Raw genomic sequence first — 21,340 nt, 5'->3', positions numbered from 1 at the left:
GATAGTATCAAGGTAAAGATTCTGCAGGAATGATTCTTCTTTTTAAGTTTTTGTTTGTTTGTCTTATTGTCATGCTTGAGTGTTTTCTTCATTTTTGGATAGATGGTGAATCATCCTGAGTTATGTTTACATTTGAAAGTTCTCTAGGCATTCAAGAAGTGCAAGCTCTGAGATTATGAGCTTGTTAAAATTATCACCTATTTTGCCATAATATTGGAAAACAAATATAAAAAAATACTTCTAATAATGATATTTGCTATCCAACTGGGAGAAGACATGTACACATGTAAGGTTAAGTCAAAAGTTAGCTAACATGGGGGAACTATGGAAGACACTCTCTGAACTTATTTGACATATCAGAAAACTTTCATTTTTAAATTTTGGTTTTTCTGTTATGTTGACATTAGCTGACAGATTAGAAAGAGATTTCTTGCCACACAGTCTATAAACCAACTCTGAAAGCAGAGGATTCTAATTTTATTAGATGAAATTTACCACAGCTTTTCTAATTCATATTCATAATAACCATTACTATTTATTAATCATGTATTTTATTAACTGAGCTCCTTACATACCAAAACTCATTTAAAACTTTTTTTTTAACTTCTCCATGAGTTATATTATCATTTGAATTTTTCAAATGAGGAAAGAGCTCAAAGAAATTAAGTAACTTGCCTCCAGTTCACATATTTATTAAATGCAGTAAGTATCCTACATATGAATCTGCAAGATGAAAACTTTCAAAGATCTGAATGTGCCCTTGCATGTCCAGTCACATAAGTTAGTTCATGTGTCTGCCATATATTGTCACATGCATACATCCTCTACCGTTGGTTTTGCTTTTGTGTGCTTTACAGTACTGTATAGAGTACAGTAGTACAGTATCTTTATTTCAAGCTCAGGGTGTCTGGAAGCAAGCCTAAAAGCAGCAGTGATGTAACAGTATTGCTATTCTGTGCCAAGTGATAACCATGGAAACAAAAGTGAAAATAATTGAGAGAGTGGAGTGAGGTGAAAAGATGATGGACATCGCTCATTCTTATGACTTGAATTGTTTGACCATTGGCACAATTCCAAAGAGCAAGGACAAGATCATGGAACACGTGGAGTCTGCTGTGTGATGATGTCAACGATAATATCAAAGAAACATGCAAGAGTGGTGGAGGAGATGGAGAACTTTCTCAGTGTGTGCATGCAGGATCAGCATCAGTGTGGAGGGCCACGTAGTTTAATGCTGATTCAAGAGAAAGTGAAAAGCCTTTATGAAGGCTTGAAGAAGAAATACTGTGAAAATTAGAGGGTGCATTTTTTAATGTTAGCAACAGCTGGTTTCATCAGTTCAAGGCTAGAGCCAACCTTCACAACATAAAAGTGACTAGGCAGTGAGTGCAGATACTGTAGCTTTCTGGGAATTTCCTGAAATGCTTTAGGGAATTATTGCTGAAGACACATTTACCCAAGCAGGTTTGTAATATGGATAAGACAGGGCTGTTCTGGAAGAGGATGCCAGACTGAAGTTACATCTGTATGGAGAAAAGTTGATGCCAGGCTATAAAGCAACAAAGGATAGGCTAACACCGTTGTTTGGTGGCAGTGCTTCTGGTGATATCAAGCTGAGACCTCTCTTAGTTTATCATTCAGAGAACCCAAGAGCCCTTAAAAATAAAGCCAAGGGCTCTCTTCCTATTGTGTGGAAGAGTAACCCCAAAGCCTAGGTTACACAGAGCATCTTCCAAGATTGATTTTTCCACCACAGTATCTCCAAAGGGATAGAAATATTACTTGGAGGACGTCCCATTCAACATTCTTTTGTGGCTTGTCAGTGCTCCAGGCCACTCCCCACTCATGGACAGTTTTCATCCCATCTTCAAAGCAGTGCATCTTCCACTGAATACTACGTTGCTCACTCAACCTGTGGACCATTATAGCAACTTTCAAGAAATATTACTTATGACACAATCTTCATCAGGCAGTAAAGTTGAATGATGAATCAGGAACAACCTTGAAACAATTTTGGAAGGACTCTAACATCTACAAGGCCATTAAGTACTTTTTTACTTCCCTTGGCGTGAGGTTACTGCTGTCACCATGAATGGGGTTTGGGAGAACCTTTGCCTACAGTTTGTTCATGATTTTCTTGGATTTGAGAAGGTAGATGAGGAGTCCATCTTTGGCAACTTAGTGACCCTCAGCGAGAAGCAGAAGCTAGATCTGCAAGAAGATAACTTCATTGAATTCCTTGCTGTCAACACAAGGGGCTTATTAATGAAGACCTGATGGAATTGGAGTCCTAGAGGAACAATGAAGAGAGACAAGATAAAGAAAAAGTAATTGAAGAACCGAAGAGAGTCACAGTTCAGGAAATGGCAAGGGATTTTCTTTATTTGAGGAGTAACTGTTTTTAAGGCACAAGACTCAACATAGAAAGGTACACAATCTTGCAACAGCCATTCAGAATGCAGTCCAGTGCTACCATGCCACCTATGATGAGAAGGGAAAAAAAAGAGCTACCACCCAGACATTACTGGATTGTTTTTTCAAGAGAGTAAATGGAATTGAATCCAGCAAGGAACCAGAACCTGTTCCTGCCAAAACTCATCAGGCATGAGTGAAATTTCAGCTTTCCCTCTGTCTCCTATTGCTGATGGTCCTTCAGCTGTACCATCTCCCACCTCTTCTTCCTCCTCAAGTCAGTTAATTCTTCTTGCTTGTTTATTCCATGCCAGCCCCTGTATGCCAGCTGTTGTACTGTACTTTTCAAGGTACTGTACTGTAAGGTTAAAAATGTTTTATTTTTGAGTTTGTTTTTTATGTATTATTTGTGTGAAAAAATATTCTAAACATATTATAATACAGTACTGTATAGCTCATTGGGTTGGGTACCTAGGATAACTTTGTTGGGCTTATGAACAAACTGGATTTATGAATGTGCTCTCAGAACAGAGCCCCTTTGTATGTAGTGACTTACCATACTGGATTTGAGTACAGGTTAGTTTTACTTCTAATTAAAAAAAAAAAAAAAAGAGTTGGGGAGGTTGGTACAGCTCTTAAATGTGGTAAAGCTAACTGGTATGATTGCAGACTCTTAACTAGTAGTGACAAATCAGTAAGTTCTTAATTGTACCAGACTAGTCTATGTTTCTGTTTTTGTGATGATGTTTTGGTATGTTCTGGCTACTACAATAGACTTGGTGGCTCAGAGTATATGTGTGCTCAGTCGTGTCCAACATTTGTGACCCCAAACTGGAAAATTCTGAAAGAGATGGGAATACTAGACCACCTGACCTGCCTCTTGAGAAACCTGTATGCATGTCAGGAAGCAACAGTTAGAACTGGACATGGAACAACAGACTGGTTCCAAATAGGAAAAGGAGTACATCAAGGCTGTATATTGTCACCCTGCTTATTTAACTTATATGCAGAGTACATCATGAGAATCGCTGGGCTGGAAGAAACACAAGCTGGAATCCTGATTGTCGGCAGAAATATCAATAACCTCAGATATGCAGATGACACCACCCTTATGGCAGAAAGTGAAGAGGAACTAAAAAGCCTCTTGATGAAAGTGAAAGAGGAGAGTGAAAAAGTTGGCTTAAAGCTCAGCATTCAGAAAACGAAGATCATGGCATCTGGTCCCATGACTTCATGGCAAATAGATGGGGAAACAGTGGAAACAGTGTCAGACTTTATCTTTTTGGCCTCCCAAATCACTGCAGATGGTGATTGCAGGCATGACATTAAAAGACGCTTACTCCTTGGATGGAAAGTTATGACCAACCTAGATAGCATATTCAAAAACAGAGACATTACTTTGCCAACAAATGTCCATCTAGTGAAGGCTATGGTTTTTCCAGTGGTCATGTATGGATGTGAGAGTTGGACTGTGAAGAAAGCTGAGTGCCGAAGAATTGATGCTTTTGAACTGTGGTGTTGGAGAAGACTCTTGAGAGTCCCTTGGACTGCAAGGAGATCCAACCAGTCCATTCTAAAGGAGATCAGCCCTGGGTGTTCTTTGGAAGGAATGATGCTAAAGCTGAAACTCCAGTACCTTGGCCACCTCATGTGAAGAGTTGACTCATTGGAAAAGACTTTGATGCTGGGAGGGATTGGGGGCAGGAGGAGAAGTGGATGACAGAGGATGAGATGGCTGGATGGCATCACTGACTCGATGGACATGAGTTTGAGAAACTATAGGAGTTGGTGATGGACAGGGAGGCCTGGCGTGCTGCAATTCATGGGGTCGCAAAGAGTTAGACATTACTGAGCGACTGAACTGAACTGGACTGTAGCCCACCAGGCTCCTCTGTCCATGAAATTTTCCAGGCAAGAATGCTGGAGTGGGTTGCCATTTGCTTGTCCAGGGAATCTTCCTGATTCAGGGATCGAACCTGAGTCTCTTGCGTCTCCTGCTTTGGCAGATGGATGGCTCATAAACAGAAATTAATCTCTCACATTCTGAAGACTAGAAGTCTAACATCAGATGTCAGCCTGGCCGAGTTCTGGTGAGAGTCCTCTTCCAGGCTACAGACAGGGGACTTCTTGTATCCTCCCAGGGTGGAGAGCAGAGGGAGGAAGCAAGTTCTCTGTGACTCTTTGTTGTGGTTATTCTTTAGTTGCTAAGTCATATCTGATTCTTTATGACCCTATGGACTGTAGCCTGCCAGGCTCCTCTGTCCATGGGATTTCCCAGGCAAAGATACTGACGTGGGATGCCATTTTCTACTCTAGGGGATCTTCGCCCCTCAGGTATCTACCCAACATCTCTTGCATTGGCTGGCAAATTCTTTACCACTGAGCCTTCAGGGAAGCCCCTCTGTGACTCTTTCAAGGATGTGAATCCCATTCCTGAAGATCCCTCCCTCATGACCTCATCTAATCCTAATTACCTCCCAAAGGCCACAAACCTCCTAATACTGTGTAGGTAGGTTTCAACATATGAATTTGGGAAAGCATAAATATTGGGTCCTAACTCTGCCATTCATATCTTATAATTGCATAAAAGTATTTTTATAAAATGCAAACTTCTATGTCATTCTGGTCTTATTAGCATCTAAATAGAACAGGTGTTCATTTTGCTGTAGAAATTAATCTATTAGACACGTTTACCTTATTTAATTTCTTTCTTCCTCCTACATATGATTTTGATTACATCCTCCATATACTGCTTAAGGATTGCAGTAGAAGTTCTCTCTAGTCATATGGTTGCTACAGTCTTCCCTGTCATATAGCAGTGGTCCTTGGGTAGTGGAGACATGTCCTCCAGGGACATTTGGCAACATCTGGAGATATTTCTGTCACACTGGGTGGGGTGGGGCTTCTGATATATAATGGTTAGAGACCAGAGATGCTGCTAAACATCCTACAATACACAGGAAATCTCTTTACACAAAGAATAATCTGGCCGAAAAAGTCAGTGGTGTCATGTTGAGACTCTCTGATTTAGGTAACGTATGAAATCTAGTCTAGTTCATAAATTCTGTAATTCTTTCATTTTAATTTTGAAATAGATGTTTTGAGCTTATGAACGAAGTCCTGTCAACATTATAAAATATATTAAAGGTTCTCATGGCTTTTCTTTTAGAAAATAAATGATATTTTCATATTTTGGGGTGAGAATTTTCATGTTTTTAATATTCCTCTAAAATGTCTCTAAATTCTCCATGCTGCAAAATACTTAAAATCCCACACTTAGACATAATAACTCGGGCTTCCCAGGTGGCACAGTGGTAAAGAATCTGCCTGCCAGTACAGGAGATGCAGGTTCAATACCTGGGTCAGGAAGATCCCCTGGAGGAGGAAATGTCAACCCACTCCAGTATTCTCGCCTGGAGAATCCCATGGCCAGGGGAGCCTGGTGGGCTACAGTCCATGGCATCACAAAGAATCAGACTCGACTGGACACATACACACAGACATAATAACTTAGTTCTTATTTGAATTCTAATAAACTAGCCAGTTAAATAAAAACAGACGAGAATAAGATCTTAAAAGACTATAATATACAAGAAGGTTTTGTACAGGTGGGCCTAAGGGATAATTCAAAGCAAGGAAACCATTAAGTTTTGTTAATCTTTGGGAAAAAAAATCATCAGTGTTAGATTGAACGAGTTTAGAACAATCGCATATAAGTAAAATCTTTCTGTTGTTTAAGGGCAAGAAGAAGTGGTTGAGTGACAGACTGTTATATGGCTCTACCTACAAACTGGGTAGGAAGATTGGGCATGGGATGCCTCACCTATTGTTATTTCCTCTTCTGGGGATTATGACTGCATCCTGTCATGAAAGCATAAAGCTTCTGTAAGGTCTAGACAAAGCAACTTTCATAAAACCTGGGAATCCAAGCAGTGGAAAGCAGCTTACCTGAGCGTTTCAGGGACTTGGATGGTGGAATATTCTCTAGAGTAACATGTCAGTAAACTCTTGTGTTACTCTCATATCTCCTGCATTCCTGTGACAGCGTGGGAACTGTGAAACTCATCTCTGCCCCTGCACTCGTCCCCCTCAGTTCACCAAACCAGTGTGCAAGTTGGTATTATGATAGCTACAGTTTTTTCTACCAGGAAATTATGTCCCTCTGCATGAAAAAAAAAAAAAAAAAAAGTTTTAGAGTAACACCCTCAGGAAATACATTAATTAGACTATTTCATGTTAGTAGTTTATTTTTGGTCAAAAACAGGATGTTTTTCATTAAAACTTGATTTATATTCAGATTGTCAAAGTAAAATAATATTTTTCGTTATGGTTAGTTCTGCATCTGTCTTCTTTTAGGATTGTGATTTTAAAGAAGGTTTGGCCTATTGTTTGTTTTTAAAATCAATTTCTTAAGTCATAATTATTTTCTTCCAGTTGTGTCTCACAGCAGCCTGGGCTTACAAGTACTACTTATGGGGTGCCCTGTGTCATAGAATTTAGGTTGGCTAGGTGTGCAATCTACTTTGTCTCTGTCTTGGCAAATGTCTCCTAAATCAATCACAGGGACCACTTTTTCCAGAAGTATTGCTTCATTCATTACATGCACTACTCCTTAAAATTGGAATCTAAAAGGAAAATAATGAAAGTAAATGTGATTTCTCTGTCAGTTTGTTAGCAGAAAAACTGAAATCATCTCAGAAACACATTGGTTAAGGATTTCTTTTCCTTTCTTAAGATTTTCGTATTCTAACCTGCAGGCCAAGTAGAAATTAGGAGAGTTTTAAACAAGGGTGACTGGTTACAACCACATTTTTCTCTCAATAATAAATTGCTTACATGTTAGTATTTCATTAAAACATAAAGTAGCTCTGCCACCTCCTTTATATCCTGTCCCATCATACCTGATACCAAGTTGCCACAAATTTTAGTGTCTCTCTACCTATCTGTATCTCTCCTTTATCTATACGCGCACACACTCATGACTTGTATTTCATTAATTGTATAATGATGTTTCTGACTTTATGTAACAAATTAGAGGCATATATTTTTGTTTGACATTATATTTTCACTACCTTTTTGCTTAATGAAGAATTATATCAAATAATAAGTTTAGAGGTTTGAAGTGTTTAGGGGACTTAATTTTCTCAACTTGTTCACTTTATCTCAAGAGTTTAAAATATAGACATCACAAGAAAGAACAGATTTTATAAGCATCCAACATTTAATTTCTGCTCATTCATTTAAGGTAATGGGAAATATACTTTACTTTTATGGAAGTATATGAAAGTAAAGGAATTTTCTCTTGTCTCTACTTAAATCACATGTTAGTTTTAACATCTCTTTTACAAGTTAGGCATAAATTTATAGCTTCTGTAAGGTTCCAGATGGAGAAGGCAATGGCAACCCATTCCAGTACTCTTGCCTGGAAAATCCCATGGATGGAGGAGCCTGGTAGGCTACAGTCCATGGGGTCGCGAAGAGTCAGACACGACTGAAGTGACTTAGCAGCAGCTTAGCAGCAAGGTTCCAGAATAAATAATTTTATGTTGCAGGAGTCTTACTTTAAGCACTAAACTTCTTTAATATTACCCCAATAGAACTCTAGATACCACAACAGAATCAAGTTTTAATGATCTCAATGGGGAAGAACTACTTTTAAGATAGAATATGTAACTCAAATGCAGATGCCTGTGGGTTTCTAAATTTAGATTGCTACTTAAGACAGATGCTTTGGAATTAAATATGCATTAGAATAGAATAGATCAAAATGCAACTGCTTCTGGCAAATTCAGACCTGGGAAGCTGAGCCATCCACTATGGATTGACTTAGAAAATAAAAGAATATTCCAGCAAAAATAGTATAAGTTCATATAAATCTTAGTCTAGCTGAAATAATTTATATTCCATTCCTCATCAAATCTTTTTAAAGCCAAAGATGTGTAAAAGTTGAAAGTAAATCCAGTCCACTTCAAGTGGAGGTGTTTTCTCAGAAATTGATAACAGAATAGAAAAGTAAGTAGTGCTCTACTTTTTACAGTGTGCTGTGTTGTCATCAAAATGCCATAGACTCTCTGGCACTTTCTTAGTCAATCCTCCAGTAGAAACTGTATTTACAGTTTTATTGCTTATGAATAATCTAATTACAGAAGGGTGTCTTCAGGCTGCTTGTTCTATTAAGCATTACTTCTTCAATACAAGTAACAAAGGAAAACACACTGGGAAGTAGGGGGATATTTTACTTTTTCTAGATTATGTTCAAACAGTTCTTGAGTTTGGCTTCTACACATTCATAGAACTAAATTTTATTAAATGTGAATGAATGTCATAAAATGAGTGAACTATATCAAATTCTGCTTCTTCCAAATTACAGATTATGTGTTCTATATAATCAATATCAAACAAAGAATGTGAATAATTTTTAATTTGAAATAGATTTTAGATGTCAGGCTGCAAATATTGCCAAATTTGTGGAATATTTTCAAGAGAAAAGAGGGCTTCCCTTGTGGCTCAGCTGGTAAAGAATCCAAATGTGATGCAGGAGACCTGGGTTGGATCCCTGGGTTGGGAAGACCCTGGAGAAGGGAAAGACTACCCATTCCAGTATTCTGGCCTGGAGAATTCCATGGACTGTATAGGCCATGTGGTCACAGAGTTGGACACAACTGAGAGACTTTCACTTTCAAGAAAATGTCTCATGAAAATTGCTCCTTAGCATACATGAGCAGAGATGGAACTTGATTTTTCATATAATGTGTAGGCTTGAGGAAATAATCTTTGCCAGTGAAAGAAGAAGGGAGATCCATAGAGACCATGGAAAACACCCATTTGTTGTATATTCCCTTGTCATTGCTCAGATCATATATAAGGGATAATATTTATTGGGTGCCAGATGCTGGGCTGATGGCTTTGCATATGCCATCTCATTTAATCTTCCTCATAGTCTTTTTTTTGTTTTTTGTTTTTTAATTTTAATTTTTACTTTATTTTACTTTACAATACTGTATTGGTTTTGCCATACACTGACATGAATCCACCATGGGTGTACATGAGTTCCCAAACATGAACCTCCCCTCCCACCCCATATCATCTCTCTGGATCATCCCCGTGCACCAGCCCCAAGCATCCTGTATTGTGCATCAAACATAGACTGGCGATTCATTTCTTACATGCTAGTATACATGTTTCAATGCCATTCTCCCAAATCATCCCACCCTCTCCCTCTCCCTCAGAGTCCAAAAGTCTGCTCTACACATCTGTGTCTCTTTTACTGTCTCGCATACAGGGTCATTATTACCATCTTTCTAAATTCCATATATATGTGTTAGTATACTGTATTGGTGTTTTTCTTTCTGGCTTACTTCACTCTGTATAATCGACTCTAGTTTCATCCACCTCATTAGAACTGATTCAAATGTATTCTTTTTAATGGCTGAGTAATACTCCATTGTGTATATGTACCACAGCTTTCTTATCCATTCATCTGCTGATGGACGTCTAGGTTGTTTCCATGTCCTGGCTATTATAAACAGTGCTGCGATGAACATTGGGGTACATGTGTCTCTTTCAATTCTGGTTTCCTCGGTGTGTATGCCCAGCAGTGGGATTGCTGGGTCATAAGGCTGTTCTATTTGCAATTTTTTAAGGAATCTCCACACTGTTCTCCATAGTGGCTGTACTAGTTTGCATTCCCACCAACAGTGTAAGAGGGTTCCCTTTTCTCCACACCCTCTCCGGCATTTATTGCTTGCAGACTTTTGGATTGCAGCCATTCTGACTGGTGTGAAGTGGTACCTCGTTGTGGTCTTGATTTGCATTTCTCCAATAATGAGTGATGTTGAGCATCTTTACATGAGTTTGTTAGCCATCCGTATGTCTTCTTTGGAGAAATTTCTATTTAGTTCTTTGGCCCATTTTTTGATTGGGTCATTTATTTTTCTGGAACTGAGCTGCATAAGTTGCTTGTATATTTTTGAGATTAGTTGTTTGTCCGTTGCTTCATTTGCTATTATTTTCTCCCATTCCGAAGGCTTTCTTTTCACCTTGCTTATATTTTCCTTTGTTGTGCAGAAGCTTTTAATTTTAATTAGATCCCATTTGTTCATTTTTGCTTTTATTTCCAGAAATCTGGGAGGTGGATCACAGAGGATCCTGCTGTGATTTATGTCTGAGAGTGTTTTGCCTATGTTCTCCTCTAGGAGTTTTATAGTTTCTGGTCTTACGTTTAGATCTTTAATCCATTTTGAGTTTATTTTTGTGTGTGGTGTTAGAAAGTGATCTAGTTTCATTCTTTTACAAGTGGTTGACCAGTTTTCCCAGCACCACTTGTTAAAGAGATTGTCTTTACTCCATTGTATATTCTTGCCTCCTTTGTCAAAGATAAGGTGTCCATATGTGTGTGGATTTATCTCTGGGCTTTCTATTTTGTTCCATTGATCTATATTTCTATCTTTGTGCCAGTACCATACTGTCTTGATGACTGTGGCTTTGTAGTAGAGCCTGAAGTCAGGCAAGTTGATTCCTCCAGTTCCATTCTTCTTTCTCAAGATTGCTTTGGCTATTCGAGGTTTTTTGTATTTCCATACAAATCTTGAAATTATTTGTTCTAGTTCTGTGAAAAATACCGCTGGTAGCTTGATAGGGATTGCATTGAATCTGTAGATTGCTTTGAGTAGTATACTCATTTTCACTATATTGATTCTTCTGATCCATGAACATGGTATATTTCTCCATCTATTAGTGTCCTCTTTGATTTCTTTCATCAGTGTTTTATAGTTTTCTATATATAAGTCTTTAGTTTCTCTAGGTACATATATTCCCAAGTATTTTATTCTTTTCATTGCAATGGTGAATGGAATTGTTTCCTTAATTTCTTTTTCTACTTTCTCATTATTAGTGTATAGGAATACAAGCAATTTCTGTGTGTTGATTTTATATCCTGCAACTTTACTATATTCATTGATTAGCTCTAGTAATTTTCTGGTGGAGTCTTTAGGGTTTTCTATGTAGAGGATCATGTCATCTGCAAACAGTGAGAGTTTTACTTCTTCTTTTCCAATTTGGATTCCTTTTATTTCTTTTTCTGCTCTGATTGTTGTGGCCAAAACTTCCAGAACTATGTTGAATAGTAGCGGTGAAAGTGGGCACCCTTGTCTTGTTCCTGACTTTAGGGGAAATGTCTTAAGAGCTTTTTTACAAGTATTCTCTAAGCCTCTAACTAACTTGCTATGTTAGTTCTCACATAGGTTGTGAAGGAAAATTCAAAACCCATATTACTTTAAAAAGCAAATATGAAATTATTTTTTCAAGAACAGATAAGACTGGGTACATTCAGGGAAGTATGGCCAGAGGCCGAAATTATTATTTTTAAGAGCTAAATTATGAGACAAACATGACTTTTCATGTATTCAACACCTAAATTTTATCTTTAGAGTTTTAGAGACATGAATAACAAGTATGGACTGGGTTAGAAAAACATCTTCATGGATGAGTTGGGTCCAGAAGTAGGACTAGAATTTGTATAAAACAAGAATGGAATTTCTCTCAAGTTCATACAGCTTGAGGGAAATTGATCAACATAAGTCATACCATAGCAACAAAGGTCAGCTTTCCAAACAGTGTATTATGATCAACTGACTTATAAATAAATACCATTTCAACTTATTGGTTTATAGAGATGAGTAGAAGGAATCTAATTTATTTAGCCCTTGAAAAGTCAAGGAAAGAAATTTACATTTTTAATGTTAGGCAAGTGAGATATTGAGTAGTAGAAAATAGAGCTTTGGAAAGGGGATTAACATGATAAAACAGTATTTGAATAGCACCAATCTGGAATTATATGGAATCATTAGACAATCAGGCCATGAAGTTCTAAAAAACTAGAATCTGGATATTAAGTAGAAAAGGAAGGGGTCAGAGAGATGATATTGGCAAAGAAGTGGAATGAAACCCCAGAGAAAATATCTGAGAGAACAATGGTCTGAATTGCTATCTGACTGGACATGAAGGATAAAAGCATAGTATGTGTTTTAGAAATATTTTCGGGTTTGTGTTTTCTTCTCTCCCCTATTCCTACTACTTCCCTGTCTGTCTCTGTCTCTCTTCCCAAGACCCTCCCAGCTTCTGCACAGATGAGCTTTTATTGGGATCAGGGGCCACTGGTTAGGAAATACTGTTTTTGTCTAGGGCATCCCTGCTGGCTCAGAGAGTAAAGTGTCTGCCTGCAATATAGGAGACCCAGGTTTAATTCCCAGGTCAGGAAGATCCCTTCGAGAAGGAAATGGCAACCCACTCCAGTATTCTTGCCTGGAAAATTCCATGGACGGAGGAGTCTGATAAGCTACAGTCCATGGGATTGCAAAGAGTAAGAACTTAAGGTTGCAAATGGTTTGGAAAAATATTTTTGAGGGGCACCTGTTTCATAGTCCTGGTAATATGTCTGTTCTGTTTAAATAACTAAATTTGACCATTCTGTGTTGTTTTATACAAGGGCTTTTCTAATTAATAGCAAGTACAGCACAATATAACTAAGAATACCAATCAATTCTCTTGGGACTTCCCTGGTGGCTCAGACGGTAAAGCATCTGTCTACAATGCGGGAGACCCGGGTTCGATCCCTGGGTAGGGAAGATCCCCTGGAGAAGGAAATGGCAATCCACTCCAGTACTATTGCCTGGAAAATCCCATGGACAGAGGAGCCTGGTAGGCTACAGTCCATGGGGTCGCAAAGAGTCAGACACGACTAGGGTTAACTCTAAAGAACCCTCTCTGAACTCCCACTGATCCTTTCCTGCCCTAGCAAATACCAGGAGGGGTCTGACTCTCTGGTTATTATTGTTTTGTTCAATTCCTAAATCATGTCCAACTCTTTGTGACCCCATAAACTGCAGCACACCAGGCTTCCTAGATCTTAATAAGTTTTTTTGCCAGGATGAGGCTGAGGAAGTGAAAACATAAAAGCAAAGTACCCCATGATTGAGAGGCCATGTAGTACTAGAAGTTTGGAAAAGCGAATTGTTGAAAGCCATTTAATTTATAACCTTCCTTATGTTACACACTGACTCATGCACTGTGTCCCCAAAATGTATAGCTTCATCTTGGCCTTTAAATGGTGGATAATTTTCCTACTTATTTTAACATTGTTAGAGCATACAGAAATTTTGTCATGAGAGCTTTTAGAAATTCTTTTAGGCCCTCTATATTTATCATAAAACTTTATATTTCAAGTTTCTTTTTGCTCTTTCCTTCTTTATGAGTCCCTTAATAATATATGCATCAAGCTTTAGCTAAGAGGACTTCCCTAGTAGTCTAGTGGTTAAGACTCCACACTTCCACTACAGGGGACTTGGGTTCAACCTCTAGTCAGGGAAGTTCCAAATGCTGTGCAGTGTGGCCAAAAAAAAAAAAAAAAAAAAAAAATTGAAGGTGAAGATTTAGCTAAGATACTCAATTGGTAGTGGTAGTTTAGTCATTAAGTCATGTCTGACTCTTGTGACCCCCATGGCCTATAGCTTGCCAGGCTCCTCTGTCCATAGAATTTTCCAAGCAAGAATACTTGCCTTGAAGTGAGTGAAGCCCCTCAGTCATGTCCAACTCTTTACAATACCATGGTCTGTAGCCTACCAGGCTCCTCTGTCCATGGGGTTTTCCATGGACAGACTGAGTTGCCATTTCCTTCTCCAGGGGATCTTCCCAACCCAGGAATTGAACCCGGGTCTCCTCATTGCAGGTAAATTATTTACCACTAAGCCACCGGGGAAGCCATATGTACTCAATTACGTATGGTTTATTAAAATAAATTTTAATAAATATGCACTGAAAGGTGACAACAATGTTTTTGTCCTAAGCCTGTTTTCTTTTTGACCTATGAGTAGTTTACTTAAACACTAGACATATGATTATTTCTTACTGGTAAAATTAGAAAGCTATATTAAACTGAACAAAAATCTTAAAAAGATATAATCAGAAGGTGTGAATGGAATTGGTTTGACTTAAGCAAAATGTAACATCTGTATCTCACAACTTGATTATAATTTAATGTTTTTAAAATACTTTACCTATTTCTAAATCAATATCTTTATCCACTTTCACTTACCTATTCTAAATCAGCTGAATCTTTAAGCCTACCCAGTGTCTTCTAAATTGCTTACTGTATTTCTCCTATCAGGATATGTGAGCATTGTTTGTTTACTTATGTTTACTCTGCCTCTAACACTGCACTGCAAGTCCAGAAACCATCTCCTTAGGTATTATTATATATTATTAGAATCAAATGCATACTAGACTCTGAATACTTCATGAAGAAATGAATCGATGTCATATGAATTTTGCTGAACACTAGTTATATGTGTATTTTTTCCTTTATCTTCTCATTCCATTAAAATAATCTTTCAAGTCTTTTAATTAGAAAAGTGTTATTTTTAATTGAAGCTAGTTAGAAGCTAGTTAGCTATAAAATAGAAGCTATAAAATAGAAGCTAGTTAGCTATAAAATACTACTTGAAATATTTTTTCTATGCAATTGACTATTAAGAGATTGTTCCAGAAGACAAATTTTAGCAGTGTATTTTTCAGAAATTATTTTAAAATCACAAACTCCCTAAAAGAACCTATTTTAGCATGGCATCATGATTAAAAGACTGTTATATGTGGTGGTATGCAGATCATGAAAACTACTTTTGTTTGTTTATGTTTAAGATCAGTGATGTGATTCAACATGTTGATGTCTGCTTCCAGGTTGTCATCCCATGCTCATATCTGAGTTATAAGGCAGTAATTCAAATTTTTCTAACTTGTTTTCTTATACTAACTATAATTGTGAACATCTGTGTATCATTTGCTGTTTAAGTAAAGGTTTTCCCTAACCAAGGGATTGCTAGGTTTAAGACTAAAAAAGTTCTTTTTCTAAAATCATTCAAGTTATCTATAAATTTTAGAAACTATGAGTGAATACTTAAGAGTTTCATCACTTTAATATCAGAAAATTGCTAAACGCCTTGATCCTGATATGGTGTCCCTCCCTACATCTTTGAGGACCCCATCTAATGTGAGGGCCACAGCAGTCTGCAGGATAAGTGTCATTACTCCTATTCTACAGAAAGAGCAGGAGTTGACCCCAGAATGACCATGTCATGGCTACTTGGCTTCAGGTTCCTTTTCTTTCCTTTGTTCCTTGTTTCTCATGCAGACAGTTAAATAATGTTGAGATTTCAAAAAGAAAGTTGTACCCAGAGGGATGGTATGGGGAGGGAGGTGGGAGGGGTGTTCAGGATGGGGAAAACATGTACACCCATGGTGGATTCATGTTGATGTATGGCAAAACCAATACAATATTGTAATTAGCCTCCAATTAAAATTAATAAATTTATATTTTAAAAAGTTGTAAACTGAGATATAGTGATAAATTTATTCATGATAAATTTATAGATTCAACATGATTTTATTATCAGAAATGTGGTTTTTAATGGAACTGTTGAAATGATTTCTAAGTGTGGTAGACGCATTATTGCACAAGTGTCATCGGGCATTTTGCCTTATTTACCTTTACCTGTTTCATAGATACAGGAATTTTTCTAATGTCTGAAGAATTACTAAATTCCTGAGTCAGAATTTGAGAAGAGATTTCTCTTTTACCTGTGTATTTTGCATTATTTATATGAGTGCTATTCAAAGAAGTAAAATGCAAGCTGCTGATATAATTTTAAATTGCCTAGTAGCCACATTTAAAATATACATATATAAATACACATATATAGTAGCTAAGTTCAGTCGCTCAGTCGTGTCCAACTCTTTGTGACCCCATAAATCACAGCACGCCAGGCCTCCCTGTCCATCACCATCTCCCAGAGTGCACTCAGATTCATGTCCATCGAGTTGGTGATGCCGTCCAGCCATTCATCCTCTGTCATCCCCTTTTCCTCCTGCCCCCAATCCATCCCACTATCAGTCTTTTCCAATGAGTCAACTCTTCGCATGAGGCAATGGCACCCCACTCCAGTACTCTTGCCTGGAAAATCCCATGGGCAGAGGAGGCTGGTAGGCTGCAGTCCATGGGGTCGTGAAGAGTCGGACACAACTGAGTGACTTCACTTTCACTTTTATGCACTGGAGAAGGCAATGGCAGCCCACTCCAGTGTTCTTGCCAGGAGAATCCCAGGGATGGGGGAGCCTGCTGGGCTGCCGTCTCTGGGGTCACACAGAGTCGGACATGACCGATGGGACTTAGCAGCAGCAGCAACTCTTCACATGAGGTGGCCAAAGTATTGGAGTTTCAGCTTTAGCATCATTCCTTCCAGAGAACACCCAGGGCTGATCTCCTTTAGAATGGACTGATTGGATCTCCTTTCAGTCCAAAGGACTCTCAAGAGTCTTCTCTGACACCACAGTTGAAAAGCATTAATTCTTAGGTGCTCAGCTTTCTTCACAGTCCAACTCTCGCATCCATACATGACCACTGGAAAAACCATAGCCTTCACTAGATGGACCTTTGTTGGCAAAGTAATGTCTCTGCTTTTCAATATGCTGTCCAGGTTGGTCATAACTTTCCATCCAAGGAGTAAGCATCTTTTAATTTCATGGCTGCAGTCACCATCTGCAGTGATTTTGGAGCCCCCCAAAATAAAGTCTCACACTGTTTCCACTGTTTCCCCGTCTATTTGCCATGAAATGATGGGACCAGATGCCATGATCTTCGTTTTCTGAATGTTGAGCTTTAACCCAGCTTTTTCACTCTCCTCTTTCACTTTCATCAAGAGCCTTTTTAGTTCCTCTTCACTTTCTGCCATAAAGGTGGTGTCATCTGCATATCTGAGGTTATTGATATTTCTCCCGGCAATCCTGGTTCCAGCTTGTGCTTCTTCCAGCCCAGTGTTTCTCATGATGTACTCTGCATATAAGTTAAATAAGTAGGGTGACAATATACAGCCTTGATGTACTCCTTTTCCTATTTGGAACCAGTCTGTTGTTCCATGTCCAGTTCTAACTGTTGCTTCCTGACCTGCATATAGGTTTCTCAAGAGGCAGGTCAGGTGGTCTGGTATTCCCATCTCTTTCAGAATTTTCCACAGTTTATTGTCATCCACACAGTCAAAGGCTTTGGCATAGTCATATATATATAAGTAGGTGAAATTAATTTTACTTGTATCTTCTATTTAAACTCACATATCCAAAATATCATTTCAACATGTAATCAGTACTATAAAATTGTGATTTATTTACCTTTTCTGGTATACAAAAATGTAATATATTTACCTTTCTAGGTACTAATTTTCAAAATATGCTATATATCCTATACTCACAGCACATCTCAGTGGAGACTAGCATGTTTCAGGTGCTCATTAGCCAGTAGGTAATTGAACAGCATAGGCAGGCCTATATATTACAAAGAGATATAAATAGATCTGGTCACTGGATCTGTAGCTTGTCCGACACTTCCCTCATACAAGGTGTTCTCAAAAATTAGCTAGAGGCTTAATTGTAGGAAAGAAGTTATTATTTTGTTTCATCAAAATTGAAAATACAGAAATGTTTTATATTCTATTCCAAATAAATTAAAATATACCTAACTTGCAACAGTAAATGTTGTACTTTACAGAGAGGAAGGCCCTGGAAAATATCAAAGAGGGAGTCTTGAAAGTCAAAGAAGAACCATCCAAAATACTCTCTGGAAATAAGTTTCAAGATCGGTATTGTGTTTTACGAGATGGGTACCTCCTTCTTTACAAGGATCTGAAGGTATTTATAGTAGTTGAATATGTATATATTTTTGTGTGAGTTAACATTCTTATTTCATACCTCTAAGCCCTGTATAAACTGCATTCAACCTCTGGGAGGCTGGCAGAAAGGTAAAATCACATACTTACTATGTAGAAGTTTGGGCAGCTTTTAAAATAGTTATTCGTTCTGACTCACAATCCAGCAACTCTATTCCTAGGTATTATATTCACTAGGTATTATATTCACTAATGTTGAACAAGAATATTCATAAACAGCTTTATTCATAAAGGCTAAAACCTGGAAACATTCCAAATGTCCATCAATGGGAGCATGATATATTCAGACAATGGAATGCTACTCAGCAATAAAACTGAATGAATGTAACAACATGGGAGGACCTTCAAATCCTTCTTGAGTAAAAACAGTTTGACACAAAATGGTACCATATGAGTCTATCCATAAAAGTTCAAAACAGAGACAAAATCCTCTATGGTGATAAATAAGTCAGAAAGTGTTTGCCTGGGGTAAGGAGTAGCATTGCTACAGAAGCACAGAGATACACAGTCAGTAGGGTATTTTCTAGGATGACAGAAATAAATCATCTCTATCCAGTTTTGGGTGGTTGTTGCTTGGGTATATACAATAGCATCTCTACTTCCTTGAGATTCAAGCAATATCCAAGCAGTTATTTTGAATGTGGAATAACCACAGGACCCAAAGATAATTTTTCCACTGAATTATAAAAATTCACTTGAATAAACATTGCTTGCATACTTCAGGTGTGTGGTGCTTCACTATGTTGTGTTTTGGAGATCTATAAAAAAGGACCAGACTAGTAACATGTTATTTAATATTGTTATGAAGGAAGCGTTATTAAGTAGGTTTCCAAAGTTCTACAGCTCCATTTTGCTGTGGCTTTTATTGAGCTCTCCACACACTGACCAATGTCTTATATGTTCCTCTAGCAAGGAAGCCTTCAGGTGAGCATAAATAAATCTTAGCCTCCTACTTTGTACATCCATTTAATGTTCATATTCTTCAAGGACAGCAGAATGTCCAGGCAGAGAGCTAACAAAACAGCACTGAATTCTGCAGCCCTTATCCTTCTCTTCCAAGAGCTGTATTATATACTGGAAATGTCACATTTTTGTTCCAGCTGATAGAGTTGGTGGGGAGTCTGTGTAGGTATCGATTGTTATCATTTGTTATTGTTTGATATCATTATTCACATTCTTCAGTGCAGGAAGAGTGAAGTTTGCAGAAATAAAGCACTTAAGAATTCTAAGTTATGTGAAATAAACACATCACATTTTTTAAAGATTTATTTATTATTTTTGTCTGTGCTGGGTCTTCATTGCAGTGTGAGCTTTCTCTAATTGTGGTATACAGGATTCTCATTGTGGTTGCCAAGCACAGGCTCTAGATGCTCGGGCTTGAATAGTAGTGGCATGTGGGCTCAGTAGTTGAGGCTCATGAGTTCTAGGGCACTGGCTCAGTGGTTGTGGCACACAGGCTTAGTTGCTCTGTGGCATGTGGGATCTTCCCAAACTAGGAATCGAACCTGTGTCCCCCATACTGGCAGGTAGATTCTCAACCACTAGCCCATCAAGGAAGCCCCCAACACATCACATTGTAAAGTTCATGAACTGTAGGTTTGTGTTTGTGAAAGGAAATGGTAAACCTCACAACTGAAGTTCTAGCTATCTAAGAATTGAATCTGGCTGAATCCTGTTGGGGTTTCTGCAGTGAGTCACCCACCTTGATCTTCATTAGATTCATTTCTGTCATCCTGGTCCTTCCATTTATATGTTGGTTAATGGTCACCTTTGTAGTTGGGTATTTACTTAGTGTAATTTAAAATCATCCTGGACTTTTTAGTTTCGTTAAGGAACTGACACTTCCGCTGTGTAGCAACAGAAGGTTCTAAAAACAACTAGTATCAATACCAGTGCAGTCATAATGGCCCCATCTAACATTCAAGTGGTTAATCCACAAAAAGCAGAGTTCTGTACATTTCACTTATCTCACTTTATATTTTCAATAATCCTATAAAAGTAGTACTATAATTATCCCCCTTGACAGATGAAGAAATGGAGTCTACCAAGATATTACATAACTTGCTCAGGATCACATAGCCAGTAAGCAGTAGAGTCAGAATTCACTCCCAGGTGTCTAATTTAAAGGTTTTATGCATGGACTCACTAAAGAATAACGTTTGTATTATTTTAGCCTTATGTTTTTTCTGACAGAATTTTACTTAAAGAGGATAGTATTTTTCATTTTAATAGTACCAAGTATTTTCAAATATGACACTTCATACCATGCAGTTTCTTATAATGCTTTTCCCCAAGCTGGTATAAATTTTAAAATCTGCCACAAGGAAGCCTGTACATGGAGATATTATTTTTTTTAGATGAAATGATTTTATAATTGAGTTAAAGAATTTCATCCCTTAACAGAATGATTTTTAAGAATATGTATCTTTTTGAAAGCATCCTTCTGCTTAATCTAAAATAACTCATACAAATTGGTAGACAGTGGTAGGACTGAGTGCTCATCTGAAAGCTCTTTTTGTTTTGACATTTGCGATATTTTCCCTGTGTTTTTCAAAGTATAATTGACAAAAATTACATTTGTTATAAAAATATGATGCTTTTGATATACATATACTTTGTGAAATGATGACCACAATCTAAGCTAATTAATTAATGAATTAATAGTCATTATCTCATAGTTTTGTGTGTATTTGTGGTAAGAACATTTAAGATCTACTCTCTTGGCAAGTTTCAAGTACACAGTACAGTACCGTTAACTGTTGTCACCATGCTATACTTAGATTTCGAGGACCTACTCTTTCTGCATAACTGAAACTTAGTACCCACTTATCAACACTTTCCCATTTCCCTCAGTCCCAGTCCCTGGAAACCACCATTCTACTCCCTGCTTCTTTGTGAGTCTGACTTTTTTAGATTCTGTTCAATACATGTAAATAAGATCATACAGTATCTCTCAGAAAGAGTGTTCTTTAAAGACACTGAACACATTTTGTTTCTATCGCAGTGACCTCAGGTTATGGAATTACAGTGTTAACTGTTTGAAAGTTGTCTTTATGCATCTGTCAGAATCAATTAATGAGACTGATTGGCACAGTAAGGCAGGCAGATGAGGGACATGGTTTTCCTTTAAACTCAAACCATTATTACTTTCAACATATGAT

At 37.7% G+C, this 21,340-nt stretch overlaps 1 protein-coding gene across 1 annotated transcript in view; it reads left to right on the top strand.

Moving 5' to 3' along the window:
- ARAP2 (ArfGAP with RhoGAP domain, ankyrin repeat and PH domain 2) overlaps positions 1-21,340 on the top strand; it is a 187,846-nt gene that overhangs the window by 142,792 nt on the left and 23,714 nt on the right. Inside the window, exon 28 of the mRNA XM_052642100.1 lies at positions 18,002-18,141. Coding sequence (XP_052498060.1) covers positions 18,002-18,141 — 140 coding nt within the window. The remainder of the gene's footprint in view (positions 1-18,001; positions 18,142-21,340) is intronic.

Source organism: Budorcas taxicolor, chromosome 6, assembly GCF_023091745.1.
Source record: "Budorcas taxicolor isolate Tak-1 chromosome 6, Takin1.1, whole genome shotgun sequence".
Lineage (NCBI taxonomy): Eukaryota > Metazoa > Chordata > Mammalia > Artiodactyla > Bovidae > Budorcas > Budorcas taxicolor.
Note: the sequence above shows the minus strand (reverse complement) of the source record. Positions and strands in the feature narration are given on the sequence as shown.